This window comes from Syngnathus scovelli, chromosome 2 (assembly GCF_024217435.2).
Source record: "Syngnathus scovelli strain Florida chromosome 2, RoL_Ssco_1.2, whole genome shotgun sequence".
Taxonomy (NCBI): Eukaryota; Metazoa; Chordata; class Actinopteri; order Syngnathiformes; family Syngnathidae; genus Syngnathus; species Syngnathus scovelli.
Window position 1 is genome coordinate 6,010,602 of NC_090848.1, and position 22,580 is coordinate 6,033,181.

General features: G+C 39.2%; 2 protein-coding genes across 4 annotated transcripts in view; one reads left to right on the forward strand and one right to left on the reverse strand.

Moving 5' to 3' along the window:
• The window catches only part of LOC125988651 (gamma-aminobutyric acid receptor subunit beta-3), a 42,863-nt gene extending 25,924 nt beyond the window's left edge, over window positions 1-16,939 (reverse strand). Inside the window, exon 1 of one of the 2 annotated variants that reach the window (XM_049754095.2) lies at window positions 16,456-16,939. In XM_049754095.2, coding sequence (XP_049610052.1) covers window positions 16,456-16,574 — 119 coding nt within the window. In that variant the 5' untranslated portion in view covers window positions 16,575-16,939. The remainder of the gene's footprint in view (window positions 1-16,455) is intronic. The other variant, XM_049754096.2, reaches the window with a different exon arrangement.
• On the forward strand, window positions 76-22,337 carry LOC125988654 (gamma-aminobutyric acid receptor subunit alpha-5). Of its 2 annotated transcripts, none has more exons than XM_049754105.2 (10): window positions 76-1,194; window positions 1,590-1,668; window positions 2,322-2,446; window positions 4,574-4,641; window positions 5,435-5,655; window positions 7,945-8,027; window positions 12,505-12,648; window positions 17,984-18,136; window positions 18,233-18,444; window positions 18,925-22,337. In XM_049754105.2, exons 1-10 carry the CDS (start codon window positions 1,179-1,181, stop codon window positions 19,222-19,224), a joined length of 1,401 nt encoding a protein of 466 aa, XP_049610062.1. In that variant the 5' UTR covers window positions 76-1,178; the 3' UTR covers window positions 19,225-22,337. The 2 variants fall into 2 exon arrangements, with proteins under 2 accessions (XP_049610062.1, XP_049610063.1); XM_049754106.2 differs by having other exon boundaries at window positions 1,593-1,668.
• The last annotated feature ends 243 nt before the right edge of the window (window positions 22,338-22,580 follow it).

Genomic DNA, 22,580 nt, shown 5'->3' on the forward strand with positions numbered 1-22,580 from the left:
TCGCACGCTCCTAACTGTAATATTAAAAATCCCCTGCATCCACCCCACAAACAAGAGGAAGGAACCCCTCAAACCCCCCCCCCCCCTCTCTCTCTCTCTCTCTCTCTCTCTCTCTCTCTCTCTCTCTCTCTCTCTCTCTCTCTCTCTCTCGCTCTCTTCGCGCTCTCGCTGTCTGTCTCTCGCCCCTGATCAGTGGTCATTCTACAGGAGCTGTCCACTGCCCATGTGGTGCTGAAGACAGCCTCCCCTCCCTTTCAGTCTCGCTTCATCCTGGAACGCATCTTCATAAAGATAAACGTCAAGAAGATACATTTCAAAGTCAGTCTCTATTAAACCTCGAACGCATTTTCATAAAGATGAACGTCAGGAGGATATATTTCAAATATCAAACTGTTATCAATGAATCGTGGAACACGGGTACCCTCTTATGGCAACCATCAGGAAGAGTTTTCTTTGACATATTCAGCGAGAGGTGGGGGTGGACAGCTCTAGCACCAGCCAGCAACTGCTAAAAATTAGATTTTTTTTTAAGCAACTAAATTCAATGGATTAAAATAATGTAGGCTTTCCACACCACTCGCAGCCTTTATGTTAACAAAATACTTTCCTCACATTGTTTAACCCATCTTAAAGATTAAAATCAATCAATTTAGTTTCATTTTAGATGAACACATTCTAACTGATAGCATTAAATGAAGCATTGACTTTTAAGGTTTCCTCCTTGGCTTCCGTTCCTTCGAATGAGATTAAACATTTGTGATTAAATTATTGACCTCCATTGCAGCACTTTTATTTCTTCTCCACCACCACCAGTTGGCGTCATATACCGAAACTGATAGCGTGGAGTCACTCTACTGTTCTCGGAGAAGAGTCTGGCGATGATGTGTGTGTGAGCCAAGAGTGCGACCGCACGCCAGGAGAGATGTAGACATACCTACTACTCTAGCAACATCTGACAAATAGTGAGAGAGAGGAGCGGAGAGAGAGAGAGAGAGAGAGAGAGAGAGAGAGAGAGAGAGAGAGAGAGAGAGAGAGAGAGAGAGAGAGAGAGAGGGTGGTTGGGAAACGGAGCAAGTGGACGCAAGCGACCACATCGGGCATTAGGTGACTGGACCGGTGGAGAAATTCCTCATCACTCCCCAGGCAGAGGGACTAAACAGCCAAAACCATTGTGAAGGATGGAGCAGCATTCAGGTATTTTCTCTCCTGTCTTACTGCAGTTGAAGCTGTCAAAATACTGTGAAATGATTTTGATCAAGTCGCTAACGAAGAGAGTGGGACACAAAGATGGGGGGGCTCTGTAGTAGTGAATTTTGCAGAATGTGTTTCTGAGCCGCACGAGAGGGCCATGCTGCGGCGAAATCTTCTCCCCGGGTGGTGCATGATGACCGCCAGGTATGGTGAGGTGTGAAAGAGTTGTAGCCTCACTGAACAGAGTTTTAATAAGTGATTCCTCTGAACGGGAAAGCGTTTATAGCAAGCCTCACCTGAGTTTACAAATTGTGCTTACAAGCTTTGGCATAATATTAATTTTAGTGGTGCTGGTTTGTTTCATTGGTTGTTGTTTTTTTTTTTTGTACATGTTGCAGCAGCAAAGAAAGTGAGCACGATGTCAGCCTGCATGGCGTGGCTTCTATTTACCCTTCTTCTGTTTGGATGCCAAAATGGGTAAACTCAATGTAACTTTAACTTGAATGCATCGCGCCCACTTCAAGATCCTTATACTGACTGGAGAAAGTACATTTTCAAAAGCAACATTTACTAAGAAGTAATTGAAAAAGAAACCATTTTGTAAAAGAAGCTCTTGGTTGTTGGAGGACATTTTGCTGAGCTTTCCTTTTAGCTCTGCCGCTTTCTTACTGATTGATGACATATCCCTGCTGCACGGTTACACTCTGCCTTAAGTGCACAGGGACCCTTGACTGTGCTGTCAGTAAATCAGCAGAATAGCCCAATCTCATCAGTGGCTCGTCAAACACCTTCAAATCTGACTCAGTAGCTTACTTTCAATACTTTGTAACAACGTTATTTTTGTTTCAGTCACAGACGAGTGTTGCCCCAAAAAAGCTTTCAGTCGTGTTATGCATAATTTGAAGGAAGTAACATTTGAAATAGATTTTTGGAAAAATCTTTACAAGCTGAGACTTAAACTGTCTCCAATCGTGGATGCAAGCAATTAATAATTCACCACAACAAGACTACCCAAGCGTTGAACAGGCAATGAATCACATTTAACCACACAGCATTTGACATGTCTGTACTTTGACTAACAAAGTGGTTAAAGTGGCGTCAGGTCTTTGACTTCAATTCTCCCCTCACAGCGGCTGTCAGTCCTCTCCCGAGGCTCAAAAGGAGGCGGCCACAAGCGACAACAGCACAGTGTTCACCAGGATCCTGGATGGGCTCCTTGATGGTTATGACAACAGGCTGCGGCCTGGCCTTGGAGGTTGGACCATTCAACCATTCTATCTATCTATCTATCTATCTATCTATCTATCTATCTATCTATCTATCTATCTATCTATCTATCTATCTATCTATCTATCTATCTATCTATCTATCTATCTATCTATCTATCTATCTATCTATCTATCTATCTATCTATCTATCTATCTATCTATCTATCTATCTATCTATCTATCCATCCATCCATCCATCCATCCATCCATCCATCCATCCATCCATCCATCCATCCATCCATCCATCCAACCACCCACCCGTCCGTCCGTCTGCCTGTCTGTTTGTCCTTCTGTCTTCCACCCAACCCATCCATTTACCCCACCTAAAAGTCTCATTTCAAAGTCACGTATAGACAAAATTCTGCGCATCTGAAAGCCTGTTGACATTTTGCTTCGTAATTTCTGGGAAATGCACAGCACTGGCAGGTGAATATTTGAATTTTGCAAGTTAAATGGCATCAATGTTGAGAGGGTGCGTCACTCCCTGCAAGCACAACCTGAGTGTTGTCATCACAGTGTTCACCTTAGCAACAGGAGCAAACCTTGGGACTTGACGCACAATTTTTTTTTTCTGATGGTGATAAACTAAAAGCTTTTCAGTTTCACTAACAATGAGCTTACAGCAAACATATTCATCTCTTTATGTGCATTTCTATACTACGTTCCTCTATTTTTGTTGTGTACACGGTATATACACAGAGACGGCCGTATATAGGGAAGAAGTGATTTTTTTTCATTGTCAAGAGCAAAAGCCTGCCGTCACATCCTGGAACAGTCGCTTCCCTTGACATGAGTGTACATACAGTTTGTCCAATACAGAGGCAGAAAACATTCAAGGCCTCTCTCTCCATGACAAGCAATGACAGTTTGCCATAAACAGAATGATATGCATTAAGGAGAAATTTGGAGGTTTTATTTGGACACCACACTTATATAAAATGCTTCACTAAAAAAATACAAGGTGTGTTCTGTTGCTACAAATTAGGGCCTGACCAATTAATCGTCCTGCCAAATAAATCGGACAGTTATATTTTTTTCAAAATAATCTGAATCAGCTCAAATATGGCCGATTATTCTATTAGTGTCTCACAAAACAGTACAGGAGTCTGAGTGGTGCAGAACGGTGTCCTTACACTAATTGTCCACTAAGTTGCATTGCTAAGGTTTTAAAGTTGTTCCACATGTACAATAACCTTAATCCAATTTGCAGCAACAAATACAAGACCAAAGGCTTTTCGAAATTCAATTATAAATTGATTTATTTTTAATTTAGGTAAATAAGTAATTTCCAAACAGTTTAATGCTATTGTTTACTTTTTTTTTGCATGTTTTTGTCCCTAACTTTACTCTGTTTAATAACCAAACAAATACTGAAGAGCCACGTATTGTAAATTAGTCATGTTATAACTTAATTCATATATTGTTGGTAGTAGTGAAAAAAGTTAATGTATTCTGTATGTTTTCTTAGAATTAATCAGCCGATTAATCATTAATCGTTTTTATTTCTTTCAAGTATTGCAATTGGCCTAAAAAAAAATTCATATGGGTCGTGCCCTACTACAAATGCCTACATTTGTCTTTAAATATTATATTCTTTGTTTTGTTTTTTTAACTAAAAGGAGTCTATAGACATTGTTGTACAAAGGTTTGTTATAATATAACAGCAAGCAGAAAATAACCCTTATGAAATTGACATCATATTCTTTTTGAGATGGATTGGCTTTAATTGTACATATTGTTATTCAGCAACAGCGGTGTTAATTCAATTAAATAATCAGTTACATCTCATTGCAAACACTAATGAGATCATTTTTTTAAAAATAATACTTGACTTTATGCTGAAGTTTTTCAATAGATTTATTTTGTGTTTGTTAATTCTTGCTTGTGTCTTTATAATGTACACGTTTTTTTTTAATATAGCTAAATGCTAAACAAATACAATACAGATTGATGGGATTAGATTAGATATATTCTTGAAGGTTGTATATTTTGCTCTTCTCCCAATAAATAAATAAATGAATAAATGAATAAATGAATAGATAAATAAATAAATGCTTCACTAGTGTTCCAAATTTAGGCCCCATTGTGAAGCTTTCTCTATGGTCTCTCCACAGAGAACGTCACAGAGATCAAGACAGATATTTTTGTCACAAGCTTCGGCCCAGTGTCTGACACAGAAATGGTGAGTTCACCTTCATGTGGGTCATACAGTAATTAAGTCAAAATGAAGCTATTATACCTTACGGATGGCCATCTCCAACATTTTCCAAATGATTCATGCCCTTAATAGACCTATCCTGATTTTCTAATTATATATTTATGTATATGTATGCTCTGATTAGCACATCCGCCTCATCATTCAGACGTGGGGGTTTTAACCTTCTTGCATGGAGTTTACATGTTCTCCCTGTGCCTGTGTGGGTTTCCTCCCACATTAAAAAACACGAACATGGTAGGCCGATTGACAACTTCAAATTGTCTGTAGGTGTGATTGTGAGTATGAATGGTTGTTTGTCTATGTGTGCCCTGCAATTGGCTGGCGTTCAGGCTGCATCCCGCCTCTTGCTCAAAGATAGCTGGGATTGGATCCAGCATCCCCGTGACCTTCGTGAGGATAAGCGGTTCAGAAAATGAAGATGAGAAGAGAAGATGAGTCCTCTATTAGTCCAGTATTCCTGGCACTCTATGAAAAAGCAATGATCAAAGACTGATATTGGCGAGGGGCTTCTGCAGGTCTTCGACTTGATAAATGTATGTTCATCAAGAGTGTGGAGGGTAAGGTTAGTTTGCTTGATAATATACGTAATATTTTACTCATTAAGAAAATAAAGGCAACTCAATATTTCACAGTGTCATATTTCTCACAGATTCCAACTTTTCAGTTTGATCTCTCCCAATGTCAGAGTGGATTTGAGAAAGCTAAGAACAGTGTTGCTGCTCATATTTTTCTCATTCTCTTTGGTGTTTGCTCCTAGGAATACACCATTGATGTGTTCTTCCGTCAGACTTGGAAGGACGAGCGCCTGTGCTTCAAAGGGCCGATGGAGAAGTTGTCCTTGAACAACCTGCTTGCCAGCAATATTTGGACACCTGACACGTTTTTCCTCAATGGCAAGAAGTCCATTGCTCACAACATGACCACGCCAAACAAGCTGCTGAGGCTCACTGATGACGGCACTCTCCTTTACACTATGAGGTACGTCCTAATACAGATGAATTATGAAGATTGATAGATTAAAAAATTATAAACTAACCAAACAACGGTTGTTGAAAAGAAAAGGTCAACCAAAAGAATTTTGGAAAGAGAGACAGAAATTATTTCAGTAATACAACAGCGACATCCAGTGTTTTTTTTCGGACCTGCCTTCAAAGCGAATGGAAAAATAGTATAAGTAATGTCTATGCTTACATCACGGAATAATTAATGGGATGACACACATTCAAAGTTTATTTTATCCAAATTTCATTGTAAAACATTTTAGCCATCACTTCTGTAAAAGGTGGAGTTTATATCCGGCCTACCAAATTATTCAAAAGACCAAGAATTCTGTAATATTTGTTGTGTTTAGTCCTTTTTCAGTTAGTTGATCAAATTTATTTATTAATACCGTATTTTTTAAACTCACTTCATTAAATAATTGGAGAACAAATAAACAGTAAATTCCACACCCTTTACAGTGTTTTATTTTTTAAAATGGTCAATAATTTCTAATTGAATGAACTTCGTAAAATACATTCAAAAATGAGCCACATTTTTGGGCCACAGTTTTTATTTTCTATTTCTTTTTTAAATCAAATGAAATGTCCTTGAAACTATCATGGATTAGCTTGTCTCATGGTTCAGGGGTTTCCAGGGCTTTTCTGTGGGTACAATGGCTTCCTCAGGTATTCTGAAAATGTGCATTTTGTGTGCATTACAGACTCCAAATTATCACAACTGTTGGTCAGAGATGTTCACATTAAATGGTGTGAGGAGCTGTTTTGATTGATGCAGAATCGAGTGAGCTATGCTCACGTCCACAATGGCGCAAACCACCTTTTGTTAAACATGCCAGCCAATTAAATTACCTGGTCGAGCAGACCACACAGAATTCTGTCGGTCATGAAAATAGAGGCCTGAGTATTCAGACAGGACTGGACTGGATGAAGAAAAATGACCTTCATTTGTCATGTACACACACGTACACAGATATTGACCTCTGCATTTGGCCCATCACAGTAGTGGAAAGAATCACTGGAGCTTACTTCACATGGGAGTCATTCACATGGAAACACTTATTTGTCTTATCTCTTTCCAAACTTCAGTGGGCTCTGTATGACACACAAAAGCTACCATTAGCTGTGAGCAGAATGCATATAGACTTGCTTACAGCCATATTCAATTTCAAAAAGCTTTTAGCCATTACTGCTGTCAAAAATTCAAGTTCATACGAATAAGACGAGTAAGACATTCATTGTACTCAATACATTCTGGTTGTTTTAAACTGAGTAATGCATTAGTGTAGAATACATTTGCCTCTTATCCAGTTTGTTCATTTGAGTCATACAGCCCTCGATCGCTTGCGTCTGTACGCAGGATGCTTTTGAACATGGAAAGAAAGAGGTCCCAAGTGGATTCCAGCACATCTTGGTCAAACAGTTATCAGATCAGTGTAAAGCTCCAGAGAAAAATAAGATTCCTCAGAAGGATAACTAAGGTATTGCTTTGTGCTCCATAGAATAAATAAAGTTCACTGAACTTCTATCATTGTATCGCTGTATATTATCATGTAAGGGACAAGATTAATCCAAAAGATTTTGATCTAGTAAACTTTTATTAATGTATTTAAGGTATTATTCAGCTCCTTTTTATTCTGACTAACATAATAACTGACAAATTCGTTTGAGTCTCTGCTTATATAAGAAAAAATATAAGAAAAAAAGCCCATGATGTCAGATTTCTCCACCACACAAACTTATTTTTCCTACAGTCAAAATTTTTAATATTTTCTCATCCTAATCTTCCAACTCGTCAACATGTCAAGGTATATGTAAATGAGTAATTTATTACCCATGTTTGTGTTGGTTATTTATTTCTATTCTTTAACTGTTTTTATTTTATTTATTTCTCCCTTTATTAAACTTTTAATATTTTTGTATTTACATATTAATACATATTCGAAATAAACCTTTAAAGGAAAGAATAAATTGTTCAATCCCCCAACCCAAAACATTCTTTTACCATGGTAGTTACTTAAAAAAGTGCATTGTAAAGAGGCAAGTCCTACAATTCATGAGGTTGATGCTATAAACGAGAAAGTGACCACCAGGTGGCAGGGCTGTCATCTCAAGTACAACACTGGAAATGAAGAAAATTATTGAACAACCATTATTGACAGTCACCCATGTGCGCTCACCCCCCCCCCCCCAACCCCACACGCGCTATTTCTTATTCACCTCTTGTAAAAATAGTCATCTCTTTTTTTTTTTTTTTTTTTTGCCTTAGACTGACGATATCAGCCGAATGTCCAATGCAATTGGAGGATTTCCCCATGGACGCCCACGCCTGTCCTCTGAAGTTTGGCAGCTGTGAGTAAATAATGTTTGGTTCACTCTCAAACAAAAAGTGTCCGCGTGTGTCGACCCAGCCACAGTGTACGAAGCACCTTTGACTGCAATCCAATTACAGTATAAGGGGCACTTGGGAATCTGAAGCAAACTCGTACCAAATCGCCTTAGCCTTGCAGGTGAGAGGTGTGTGCATTATAGCAATAATCTGCTGTATAACAAACCCTTCCTTTTTATTGTTTTCTGACCAGCATTAGAGGTCCCGTTCCACTTAGGTTTTGTTTCAGTTTATTATTATTATTATTATTATTATTATTATTATTATTATTATTATTATTATTATTATTATTATTATTAATGTTAAAATTGATCGGGTTTACTAGATAATTCAAGTTGGAAAATGGAGAATGAAATGTTCTCAAGCTTATACTAAAATACTCGTATTATTCTTGCACTCATATGCGCTGCTGTGACAAGAGAATTTACCCGCTGCGGGATGAATAAAGTTCTATCAATTACAACAAAAAAATCAATATATGAATTATCTTTGCTTTGATTGAGTCTCCGTTCCACTAACTAATTCAGTTAGTTCCTGAAATGTGGGCGTCCTGTGCTCACCATGTATTTGTTGTTATGTTAGACTTGTTTTCCACAGTGTGCTTGGAGGCGGCCGCTGTAGGGCAATTGCCTGGACTTCAGTAAAAGAAATATCAAAAATTCTAGTGCGCTCTCGCCTGGACTGAGCGACACAAAAAAAGCCATGTTCCCCAGCTCATCCTCATGTACGCTGTACTCCTGATTTTTTTTTTTTAAATATAGTACTCCACCATGGCGTGACCTCATGGCCGCCCAGCGACTATTCTTTTCGAATTCAAATCTGCTCATTTCTGCACGCCTTTTTCATTCAAAGGGTATTGCATGAAATGACAAAGTGGGCAACCTTAAACCATGTCAGACTCATTTTGAACTATGTCATGCATAAAACAGTAGGGAAAAATGATTTTGATTGCATGGGACTTTTAACAAGACCTGTTTTAACAACGATTCATACTCCTCATGATGCATTTGACTCCACAGCGTGCAAGATCATTGTCGAAGTAATCAGTAAGAACTCTATAGGCAGTGGTTTTTCTCTATCCTCTATTTCCTGCTGGAAAGAAAAATGGCGCAAATCGATCCTCGACAAATCTGTGTTGTGACTTGGTCATTTAACTCTTGGCTCCCAAGACACAGAGTATTGTGTTAAGCCTGGTTCACACTGCAGATTATTGTTCCGAATTTAGCGGTCCGAATCTCCCCTTCCGACAATCATAGGTCAGCCCTGATTTTAGTAATGGCTCCAAAGATAATCTTACCAGATAATCATGCAGTGTGTGGTGTCTGTCTTCAGGTTGATCTCGGCTGCTCGGCAGGATCTCAATATTAAACATGTTGGATATTTTTTTTTGGCCCAACTTCACACCGTTTGCGGTGTCCGCCAATGACAAATGGGCATTTGACAGTGACGTATATCTATCTAGATCCAGATAAATTTCTAAGTAGTGTGATGAAAATGCCGCTTGTGGACCCGACCTTTTCAGCTCCAAGACCCCCAATGCGAGACATTTGAATGCATGATTTTGTAACATTTCCTGTGCTTAAATCTGCTGGATTTGCATTGAATTCACTAGGCCATGAGTGCTAAACCTACGTTGAGAACTCTAATTAGCTTGAGTTTTTGGGCTCTCGACCAGCAACCACCACACAAGTGGCAGATTAGTTGTGACGAACTGGCTTTCCGGAGCTCTGACCTATATTTTTTCAGTGTACATTGTTTCTGCTAATATTTACATTACTTGGTGATATCAACTGATGTAAACAAACAAACAAACAAACAAACAGACAGACAAAAAAAAAAAAAAAAACACCATTGCATATATGGTGTTGCACCTGAACGTTCATGAACTCGTTTATATTTATTTGGGCTTTGCACCCTTTGTATTTTTATGTCCCAAATTCGAAACATTTTCTGGGCCTTTGGGCAAACAAGATAAGAAATATTACATTCACTATAAATGATAATTTAGTTAAAGAAATTAATGTTTTGCACTTTATTTGTCCATCCTTTGTTTCCTCAGTCTGTCACCTACAGCAGATTGCTTGTGTTTGTACATTCTGGACCACAGTCATGTTTTTGTTTTTGGCAATTGAAGAAAAGACAATTCAAGCAATTTTCTCTTGCATTTAAGATTGTAAGGTGATAGCAGCACCTGGATACTAGTGTGAATGGAATGGGTGAAAATGCCAATATGCCAGAGGGTAACAGCTTGCAGCAACCTTTTTGGGGATTGGGAAAAGAACTATGAACTCTTCATTTTTGGAACGATGAACTTAGTTAATACATTTTCAATTATGAAAAATAAACTGAACTATATTTTCAAAGTTGTGAACTGAACTTTAAACTAGTTTATGTTGAAAATGAACTTTCCCAACACTGCTTGAAAACAAATGTAGGGCAAATTAAAGCAAGCAAAGAGCAGCTCTAAATTTGGCCCAGGTAAATTCCATTAATCCCCTACTCTCTCCTACAAAACCTAAATCCTAATTTACCTGCCAGCCTTCCAACAGTCAGTTCTCAATCATGTAGGGATGAGTCACTACAATTCACACAGTGTCTTGTTCAGCAAGCATGTTTTTGGGGTGAATGCACATCCGAGGGGGTCGGCCCTCGGATGTGCATTCACCTTGTGTGCATTTGCATGGTCAAACTCATTTTGGGGAAAAATAATGGTTATCTGAAAAAAAAAACCCATCATCAAAATGAACCGAATAGATGACAAAATTTGTATTCTTGATCGTTCTGACAGCCAGATAGGATTTATTAAGTAAGTAGTCTGACAACCTTTTTGGCACGTAGTGTTCAAGCACTTAGTGTGTATTGTGGGAATGTTGGCACAGGTATGACATCATGCCTGCCAAAGTCATTAGCTCTTCTTGGGAGTAAGGCAAATCTGTGAAAGTCCCTTATTCCAATCTATCTATCGTCCAATTAAAGCCAAACCGCACCACAGGTGAGCATCAACAAAGTAAATGTATTTATTATATTTATTCGAGCAAAACACCTTCCTGTTAGTTCATTCAATTGTATGTAGAGTGCGCCTGCTGTCTTAGTATGTCACACAAATGATAACACTTGGTTGACATAGCAGGTTGAAAGGCAAACTTTGAGTTTTGCACCTCATCAAATCACTAGGAATAGTAAATAGTAAAACAGATAATCAACCGCCAAACGATCCCAAAAAGCTTCGCTGGGCTGACCGCACGTGCGTTATTCACGTCAACTACTGCAGGTAGTCAGCGATTGAGGAAAGCTTATTGCTATGTACACTGGACCAGGTACATCAAGCTTACACTTCTGACAAGTATTGTTCCCACAAAGGGATCACAAGGACAGACAGAGAAGTCAAGCAGCTAATTGCTAAGATAACGTAAGATTAGTGTTGCCAAATCCCTGATAAAAATAAATAAAAATAAATAAGGAACACTTCACCGAGCTGATTACCTTCACACTTCCTGGTGTTTGTGTGTTTTTTTTTTTTTTGCTATTTTTTTTTGTAGGTGAAACAAAGTCGGAGATGAGTAAATGCATATTTCTGAATGATGTGAAGACATGAAAAAGTATCCAGAAATTTACTTGACTATAAACCAACAAAATCATCTAAATAAATATCTCTCAAACAGAAACCAGAGGATTAAAAAAATCATTCTTTACAGACTATAGCTATCTCTGGCGTTGCCTAGTGGACAACAAATCTGTCTAGGGTTCCCCGAGTTTTGTTGTGCCATGTGTTCCGTATGTGTCCACCACTGGAAGCATTGTGCTTAAGGTCAGTAGGTCCACTATGGGCTGTGGAAATAGTGCACCAACAGACATTGCAGTGCGCTTGATAGATATGTTCTTGCACTTTTTCGGCCCATGTGTTTTCTGCTTCTGAGTCCTCACTGTATTTTTGCAACTTTTTTTTCCAACAAATTTTTTCTTTTCAAAATCCCATGGCAAACTTTGCTCTAGGTAGGTAGTGAAATCACAGCAAATTAAACTCATGATAAATACACAATTTCTATCTGTGATTAATACATAATGCCAGCCCCTGCACTAAACACATGTATAGTATGTTCAATCGTGTTGTTACATTTCACTCAAGGTGCAAATGACAGATAAACTTCATTTGTTTGCGCAAGATGAAATCACGGGCTTTTCATCACAAGAGTGATGCAACAGATGATGAAGGTTAATCTGACTTGGGCTGGCTTTGGTTGACAAACTGTCATCCCTAATCCAGATGGGTACCTTGAACAACACTTAAATAACCATATGCGAACAAACAGATTTATGTTCTAATCAGAAACTGCCTGCCACCACATTGGATATTTACAAATGTTGCTCCTTTTTGAAATTTGGGTCTTATTTACAGGATGAAATTACATGAAGCGATTCTGTCTTTCTTTTTTTTGTCAGATGCCTATCCGGTGTCTGAGGTGGTTTACACGTGGACTCAAGATGCTGCCACGTCTGTGGTGGTGGCAGACGACGGGTCAAGACTCAACCAGTACCTTCTGATTGGATTAACTGCCGGCACAGAAGACATACATACAAGCAGAGGTTGGTGTGCAAAATGAATGCAAAAAGCAGTTTCTCTAATCACTGGCAATAAGGCCAAGATATCATAATTGAAAGGTTAAAGGTCAAGGCTACAAGGAACAGTTTGGACACAAGACAAGAAATTTACTGACTTACTGACTCGATCCACCCAACTTAATTTGAATTGTAACGTTTAATTTTCAAAAGGTGACTTTTCTGTCAGTTCATCAGCTAAACTCAGGAAACCCGTAGTTATATTTACAAAACTTTCTCATATGAATATGGAGGCGCATTGGATTAATCCACTTGTTATGTCTCTACCAGGAGCTATTTGTGTGCATGACCACCAAACAAAATCCTCTCTATACAGCAAGTAATGGGGTCAAAAGGCAACAATGGCGAGTCATTTCTCAGTAAACAAACCTTCCATCGACCAAACTTGACTTTTATTCTTTACCTGCTGAAAGACACACTACACCATGTGCCATTGGTAACACCCGATAAAGCGAGGTGACTAGTAATGCTAGATTTAAAAAAAGAAGAAAAAAGAGCGTGTGAGGCCGATAGTAAATGTGGGATACTTTATCGGGGGATCAGCGTCAATGAGCGGAGGCCAGTATGTGAGAGTATCCCTCACACTACCAGCTGTCTGCAGGCCCTGGGCAGGCTTGTAAAACAACAATTATGCACACTCACAGACACACACATACACACGCGCACACACACACAGAACCAGAGAGAAGCCTCGGGTTAATCCTCAAGCAACACCCGCTCACCCCCACCCCCACAGCCACCCATCTAACCACCCCCATCAGCTTTTGCATAAGAAGATGACATCACAGATCAGTGAGGGATTGGTTGGTTTGTCCCGAATGTGTGGGTGAGCAGGAGTCTACAGATTTATCTTAATGACTGTCCTGACTAGGGCATCTGCAAAGTAAGGGAAGACATCTTGGAGGCAACCTAGTGATGTCTTGAGTTAATTTTGGCATGTAGGAGATTTAATTATCTGATAGTTGTTCAGCTTGCTTAGGAACATGGACCTGTATGGATGTCAGAATGGGATTGGACAGCCAGCTGTGACACGTGGGAGAGTTGGTGGAGGGGTAGGGATGTGGGTTATTGAAAGGCATCTGCTTAATACTCTTATGTAAAAGAGAACTGTAATACAAGTCCATCCAGTTTCGAGTAGAATCATTATTAAAAGTGTGCAATTTGCTTTTTTTTTTTTTAATGTATGCCCTGAGCTCAATAGTGCCCACTGACGCATTGGCCACTTACACAACCTTGCTTTAAATTAAAAAAAAAAAACTAAGTGCAGCAACTCGTATGTGAAGTACCATGGCTTTGAGAATCTGATCAAGCTGTTTTGGTGAAGGTCTTTCTCTCTGTTGTTGGTCCAATGCACAAGCATTAGCCCACTAGCTGTACCCTTTCTTCTTCCATTTAATAGAATGAGTGCATGTAATTTACAGGTTGTTCTGGACATCTTTTCAGCTGTATTTACAAGCCATGGACTGATTTTTTTTTTTTTTTTTCAGGGCCAATACTGATCCAGATTATGAGTTGTTAAGGAGGCCGACAAGTGATCTTTTAACCTGATATTAATTTGCAATAAAAAGGAACATGTTTACATGTTTTTTTTAATTAATACAAACCCAACAGTTACAGTTATTTAAAAGCCAAAAGGCATTTGGTTATTAAACAGCAGGCTTTCATATTTGTTATTATGTTGTTTCTTTCTTTCATATTTAGAAATGACAGATTTATTTTAAAATTGGATGAAAAAGTGCAAAAGCTCAAAAATAAAAAGCGCAGAGTTCCAAGGGTTACCAGCAGCTCATAAAGTTCAATGGAAATTTGAACTAATAGCTCCCTAATGTTTCATGAAATAGTTATTATTTAAATGTGAATCTTTCACACTACCGCATCCCAGCATCTCTCATAAAGTTAACTAAAACTGAGTATCTAAATGTAAATATTATATTTTAAATTGTGATAGCAAAGACCTTGTCATTTATTAATTAAGACACATCTGAGAAAAAGTACAATAACTATAAGAGAAACTATTAATCCCTGACCCAGTTTCAAATTGAACATTTATCAGCCATCGGATCAATAAAAATAAGACAATGCCGATAATCGGCAAAATGCCAAATATTGGCCCCCATTCATTCACAGCCTTGATCATATTCAGGACAATGGAGAATATTCTTGTTGTATCGTGCACCACGCATTTTCAATAGGAGACAGTCTGAGCTGTTAGTAGGTCAGTCTCGTCTTCACATACTTTTCCCGTGAAGCCACTTGCGGTGCCTTCACACATATGGAAGTTATCCATTCCATGGTCACTAACACATCCCCATACCATCACAGATGCTGGCTTTTAAACTCTGCGCTGGTAGCAATCCAAATCGTCCTTTTCGTCTTTGGCCCAGAGGGCACCACATCCCATGATTTCCCCAAACAATTTGAAATGTGGACTCGTCAGACCACAGCACACTTTTATGCTTAGCCTCCGTCCATCTTAAATGAGTTCAGTCGCAAAGAAGCCAGCCAGTGGCATTTCTGTGTTGTTGATATATTGCTTTCACTTTGCATGAGAGATTTTAATCTTGCATTTGTAGATTTAGTAACGAACTGTGTTAGCTGACAATATTGTCCTGTTCCTGAGCAAATATGGCAATGTCCTTGTTACAATGTCTTTTTGTGTGCTGTCTGAGTCTTCGAAGGTCACAGATATTCCGTGTTGTTCTTTGCCCTTGCTGCTTTTGTGCAAAGATTTCTTCAGAGTCTTTGTATCTTTTGAAGATATTATGGGCCACCAAGAATGAAATCCCATAATTTATTGCAATTATACATTGATAAACGTCATTGGTCAACTAGTGGTCTACTTGCTAACACAGTTGCTCTCAAAAAGGTGAACCGTGCTTGTAAACAACTTTAAGGGATGCTCCTTCCACTCACTGACTTAACCTGTGTAATTTTTTTCAAACCCGTATTTTTTTTCTTTAAGCATTCTTTATCTTTCCCAATCTCTTGTTGCCTCCATCATAGAGAATATTTTCAATAAAACAATAAGGTTCATCAGGTTCAACATTATCTTGTCTTTGAAGCATATTCAGTTGGCTGTAGATTGAAAAAGTTTGCTAATGATTGTTCTGTTTTGTTGATATTTTACACAACATCCCAACTTATTGTACTTATACTTATTGTATGATGCTCACGATGACTCAAAAACTACTGATCAAAGTACTTAGCCATAGCTATTTATATGCAATACATATATCCTCAACCTTGGTGCTACATGCTTTTTAGCATGAGCTCTGACTTTGATATTAACAAAAAAGCAAGATTATTATAAATCCAACTAGGACTTGATATTTTTAAACTTATATTACCCAACAGTAGAATGACAGAAAATGCACTGATATTCCTTGCGTAGGTATTCCTGAAAAAACATTGAATGTCACTTAAAAAAATAAAACTTATTTGTCCTTTATCCAGGTTTGTGACTAAGGCCTACATTTTTTGCTTGAGGTGCAGTTAGAGAAAAAATGCTTAGTGAGATAAGTGACTAAAAATAACTGGTCTTTTATTAGCACCGTTAGTCCTCTATACCAATTGAGTGTCTGGAGGCGGGGATTAGTGTACACCCATCTTGAGGACATCACTGCTTGCGTCTCAGGTGTTCTTTAAAAAAACTCTAACCCCATCTGTAAAACTGGATTAAAAGTGACAACAGTAACATTTCTGTCAAAAGTCTGAGCTATTGTCGCAAGTGCCACGTGGCTTCACGTATGTCGAAGGCAAGAAGCTCCTACTTACCAGTTGACCAGCATTGTAGCATCGTTCCCTGATATAAAAGGAAGTTCTGCTTGGATGTGACGTATGAAGTAGTGGTTAAAAAGTGCTATGATCCACCAAAGGAACATGTTCCTCTTCATTCCTTTGCTCCCAGTGCTGCTGGGATCCTTGCATTAAACGTGACTCTGGGGCGTCCCAGGTCAGCGGTGCCTTGTGTCCGGTGTCCTCCAGCAAATGACGGGCCTACTCTCCGGCAGGGGCACTGAAGTCATCAGGGAGTTAGAAGGTGCTAGTGTTTGGGTCAGAAGACCAGTAGTTTTGGGGATCTCCGGATCCAGTCATGGCAGGCGGCCACATGGTCAAGCTTTCAGTGGGACCCACCTGCAAAACTGCTATCAGCTGATCCTGGCATACAATATATTTTTTTCTCTTTGTGATTCAGCAAAATCCACCAAATTAAAATGAAGAAAAAAAAGGATGTGCCGTCCCCCACCCCTCCCACCTAGCCCCCTTCCATCCCACCCGTATTTAGTTGAGACGACTGACGTGCTCTATGGCTGAGAGGTGTGCACTGCCGTCACCACACAAGAGATCATGCCTCATGGAGATTGGCATGGCTGAGTGGGCGGGGCACGGAGCTCTGCGAGGATCCCAGGACAGGAAGGCTCACCCTTCTGCGGCCGTTGCCACCCCCCCTCCCTCGCCCCTCCCTTCTCTTCCACTCTTAGTCTTACTGATGGCAGGATGCAGATTGTAACCGGGGATTAGGCTGGTTCAAAAATCCGATTTTGCCCGTAGAAAGCCTTGCGTATTAATGGGTGTGTGTTGTGCGTGTGTGTGCTTGCAAGAGAGTGTGTTTGAGAGCTGTTTGTGTTTGTTTGGACTTTGTGTGAGAGTAGTGTAGTCACTAGGTTTTTCGTAGTTTACTCGTGGCTGCAATCGGAAACTCCTCTTGGCAAATAGTCGTTTTAAGCCTCAAATGCAATCTTCACTTGTTTAAATAAAAATTGCATGGTCGGCCCCCCAAATTACACACCAACTCAATCCTGCCCTTTCTGTTTTTTGGTCAAGACCCTTTGCACTGTCATAACTCTTTATATAATCTCATCACATCCTGGAAAGAATTCACAGGGCTTGATTTCATTTGTCATAGTAAGAATCAGTATGCTTCATTATATTCCATTTTCTCTTAAACCTGACCTCATTTTTGGCTGCTCCATCATCTGCGATTATTGGCGACAATCCTTTCTCCTCTACTATCTGGAGAAATGAGGCAACATTGCGTGCTTGTGGTCACAAGTCTCCAACATTTCTGTTGTTTACTATTATTCTATAGAAAGTCAAAGCAAGAAACATTACTTTTACACACTATTTAGGATAAAATGGTCTATTTTAACATTTCTTGTCGATGAGAATTGCATTTGTACCTTTATTTTTTCAGGTGTTTCCCAGTTATTGTTGAGCATCTGCAATAATTGTTCAATCCAACAATAATGTTTTGAGGCTCTCACTTTTTTGTGTTCTACTTTTATTCTTTGTTTCCCTACAGGTCAGTATACAGTCATGATGGCTCACTTCTACCTGAAAAGGAAGATTGGATATTTTGTCATCCAGACATATATGCCATGTTTTATGACTGTAATCCTGTCCCAGGTGTCCTTTTGGCTAAATAGAGAATCTGTTCCTGCACGGACAGTTTTTGGTGAGTGTAGTCCGCTGACAATAGTCTTCCTTCTTAAAACATCCATTCCATGTAGCTTGCAATCTTACAAAATAAACATGTCACATTTGTTGACAGGGGTGACCACAGTGCTGACAATGACCACCCTCAGCATCAGTGCCAGAAACTCCCTCCCTAAAGTGGCCTACGCTACAGCAATGGACTGGTTCATTGCCGTCTGTTACGCATTTGTCTTCTCGGCCCTTATTGAATTTGCAACGGTGAACTACTTCACCAAGAGGAGTTGGGCGTGGGATGGCAAGAAAGCTCTGGAAGCACAGCACCCAAAGGTACAACACCTGGCACATTCTTCATTTTGATTGGAGCCAGAACCCACAAGGGCTGCAAAGCACACTGTTATTATATCTGTACTTTTCAAAACTTATTCTCGGAACAAGCTGACAGATATTATTGCACAGAAATTGCTATTTTTTAATCTGCAGTGGCGCTCCGGCAATCTTTGGACAATTTATGATTGCAATCCCAGTTTTTGCTTTTATGACCTCCATCTCTCCGTTCATGTTAATCTTAGAAGAAATGTACTTCTAGTATTTCCAGCAACAACTTTTATTTAAAAAAAATTTTTTTATCATGCATGTGTGTATCGGCATAAAAATCCAGTGGATGTCGCACTCGTAAGGACTTTAGATCAAACTCAACTGCCCGTATCAGACCTCATTTGCTGGTCCACTGGGACAATCAATGTGTTGCGGCGGAGAAACTAAGATCTTTAGCGCGTCATAAAACTTTTGTTGTCTGTCACGCTGCAGAAACGGGACCCCATGGTGCTGTCCAAAAAGTCCAATAACGTTTGCTCGGCAGCCCTCAACTGCACGCCGAACATCACCAAGGACATCTCAATCTCTACCATCTCCAACACAGCATCGCTGCAGCTGCGAGCCTCTGAGCTAAAGATGGCGGACCCCAAGAAGACCTACAACAGTGTCAGCAAGATTGATAAAATGGCTCGGATAGTGTTTCCTGTTCTCTTTGGAACCTTCAACCTTGTCTACTGGGCCACCTATTTAAACAGGGAACCAGTGATTAAGGGAGTTGTAGCCTTGCCCTAGTCCTTTTTGAAATTTTTGATTCAGGTTCATCCTGAAGGGAAAAATAACTCAGAAATGTTTGAAAAAGGCTGCTGGACTCCTGACGTATTTTGGATGGCCCTAAGTTCTTTTTGACAGCACCGTAAACTCTGATCGGTGCTATTTATCTTGCTCGTCCATTCTGCTGGGGGCCGCATGACGCATTCCTTAGAAGACAACTGAGAACACAATGTATCTGCCAATCACAGCTTGAAGCACAGGAGCACGCCACTGCTCTTACTTGACAAAGGTTTTTTTTTATATGTAGTGATACAAAAAAATCTCTAGGTCGTTATGCGTCGACGATTTGCTTTCACGTCCCCTTTTTTTGTTTGCTTTTAAAGTGAACTTTTTTTCTGTTGGAGTGAGGCATCTTGACTTTCACATTCAAACCTTCCATGTTAGATCTGGTTTTCCAATGCTGGGAGTAACAGGGAAACAATCTGTGCGGAGATAGAGGACTAGCTTTGCAAGGGATTTCTGAAAATTGAAATCATCAACTTGGGAAATTCAATGTGGAAAAATTCTTCTCTCATAAAACTTTCAGTTTCATTTAGGGCATACCAACAAGGATATTAATAAAAATGTCTTGGCCCACTTTTACTGGATGACTGGACAGATGTAAATAATGTGTTCTATGCTGTAATTTCCCATGTGCGTGCTAAATTAAATTTCAGCCTGTATAGCTAAAGTGTGAAAATCGATTCACAGATGAGTGATCAAGTCTTGGTTCGACTAGCAATGTTGATGCCGAGACCGAGAGGATGTATTACCAGCCCAGCATCGTGAGTCCAACGTACAAAGTCCAACATTTTCAACAAGTTTGTTTCTGCAACAACCCCTTTTTCTGTTCATACAAATCCAGAAAAGTAGAAATATTTGATTTAATCCAATACAACACCAAAGAGAGGCACAGCTGTATCTGATAACTTGTTTTTAAAACACCACGAATAACTGCTGGTATGGCTTAACATTATGGTCGTTGTATTTTGCAAATTGTGGGAAATGTGTGAATATATTTCGTAACGCTTTGCTTTGTCAAAAAAAAAAAAAAAAAAGAGTTGATGTTTCTCTTTATATGTTTGTGCAATAACTCTTTGGTGGGGGGGGGGTGCTCGTTAAATTTAGAAGATGCAGTTTTTGGTTTTATTCCTACAGTCAAAGTAGTGGTACAGCAGTTTGACAGTAGACCACTTTAAAGAGGAAGTCCCCCCAACATATTTCATTACAATAACATGTTGTATGTGCCCCCACTTGTCTAAACACAACATTTTGATTAATATGTGTTGCGTTTGTGGGCTACGAGTCAGGCAGCACAATTCACCCGTTTTTATCCATCACAAGGGGCAGCCAATTTGCCAGTTGCTGTCAACTAAAAATTGCATCACAGTTGCAAGGTCTCGGGTCACAACTAATCATGGCTAAGCTTCAGAAAACTGGTGAGGCGTGATTGGTTGTGACCAGAGACCTGGTAACTGTAACTTGATGTTACAGTATATTTCAGTCAAATGGAAGTGGCAAAATGGTCGCTCCTTTGGATGGATAAAAACAGGTGGATTTGTCCTGTTTGATTCATATTCCACAAATGAAATATTAATTGGAAGATTGTGTTTCAAATAGTTGGGCTGCACAGGACATACTGGGAAAAAAATGATTGATTTTCCCTTTAACACGGTTTTTAGTCATTGTGGGATAAACTCAATGACACAGCCTGCTGCTTTGAGCAATTACCAAAGTGAATTTGGTTTGTTGTCAAAGGGAACTTTCTGCTGATGAAAAGATGATGGCTTGCAGCACCATGTCAATAAAGATTAGCTGCGCTGTACCCGCTTTGCTTTGTGACTACAATCGGTTTCTTTATATCATTTGTGCCCGTGTCAATCGAAGCTGCCTTGTTTTGAAGGTTCTGTCTGTAACATGACGAGCAGCAGGTTTCAGTCAATTATCAGACAAATGCAAGCTAAAGTTGTATGAATAGGAACTGAAGCTCTAAAGTAAACCCATTCACTTGACATTATGTCTTATAGCACAGAGCGAAGGAAGACTGTTGTGGTTGAAGTACATCAGGTGGATGCCAAGGGCTACCCACACCACTGAGTTTCATTAAAGTTTGGCATGAAGGTGTGTGTGTGCGTGTGTGTGTGTGTGTGCGTGTGTCTGTGTCTGTGTCTGTGTCTGTGTCTGTGTCTGTGTGCGTGCTTGAGACAAGGAGCCGCTAAGGCTCTGCTGCCATTTGTCCCCTGTGGTCTGATCAATGCGGGAATATTATGGCATTTAAATGTCTCACAGACATTGAACTATGTGGAAATTACTCTAGTTATGTTACTGTACGTACAGAAAACTCCACCACTGTGTAATAATAATATGCAAAAGATATGTTCTATTACATCAATTAACATCAACACATTTTTTTGTATGATTGTAGGTCTAGTAAAGCTAATTATATTGCATTACATATTATCTGAAGGTACTTTTTCAAAATAAGTGTAATGCTGCTGATTAGAGGCATAATTTAGAAAGGTAAGGATTAGTTTTAGCCAGTGGATACAATAAATTGTACATCTTAGTGTAAATTGGGGTTGTTCTTATTTTCAGAATCAACATTTGTTAGTGTTCCCACAACTGCATGTCCCTGCAAAGCTGGCTGTAGGCCAGTGAAGGACAATTGAAAGGCTTCCATAGCAACCGTGACCATCACACATGCTCTTCTTAAATCTAAACATCATTCAAGACTTTCTTAAAGGGGCAGTGTGTAGAATGTTTAGATTTTTCAATGTTCATTTAGTAAATAAAAATAAGTTTTGTATATATAATCATAGGTCTTGTAATCACTAATTATAGTAGTACAATGTTTGCACCTCACCAAACAGGATGCTGCCATATTTCTGCTACAGATATTCAAAATGCATGTGTTTAGGTCTTGCATTCTGTTATTTAAAAAATCTGCACACTATTTCTTCAAGTTCTGCAGCAAAATAATTGTTGGGCGATTTGTGTTTTGTTTCATATACGCTACTGATTTAAATGAATGAAAAACTGTTGGAAACATGATGTTGGAAATGTTGGACATGTGAAATCATAAAATGTTTTATGCATATCATAGTACGACTTTTTATGCTGAATATGAAATCGTCTGTTGCACCATTTTGTGCTTTTAAGTCTATCTTATTTAATGTTTTGCAATTAAGTGTCATTAGATCTGAGTTGGGAGTTATTTTTCAAATCACATGTTTGTGCTCTAGAGGGCAGTGAAGCCTCTAAAGTGGCTGAGACAATGTCCACTGTTGGCTTGTGAACCTTTTCTTTTGCAATTAGTGTTACGATGGGCTATGTGTCAT

Bases quoted from the DNA above. Each gene is read 5' to 3' on its own strand.
- LOC125988654 (XM_049754105.2), top strand. The intron at 1,669-2,321 runs GTAAACTCAATG...CTCCCCTCACAG, and splicing joins CTGTTTGGATGCCAAAATGG to CGGCTGTCAGTCCTCTCCCG. The intron at 5,656-7,944 runs GTACGTCCTAAT...TTTTTGCCTTAG, and splicing joins ACTCTCCTTTACACTATGAG to ACTGACGATATCAGCCGAAT.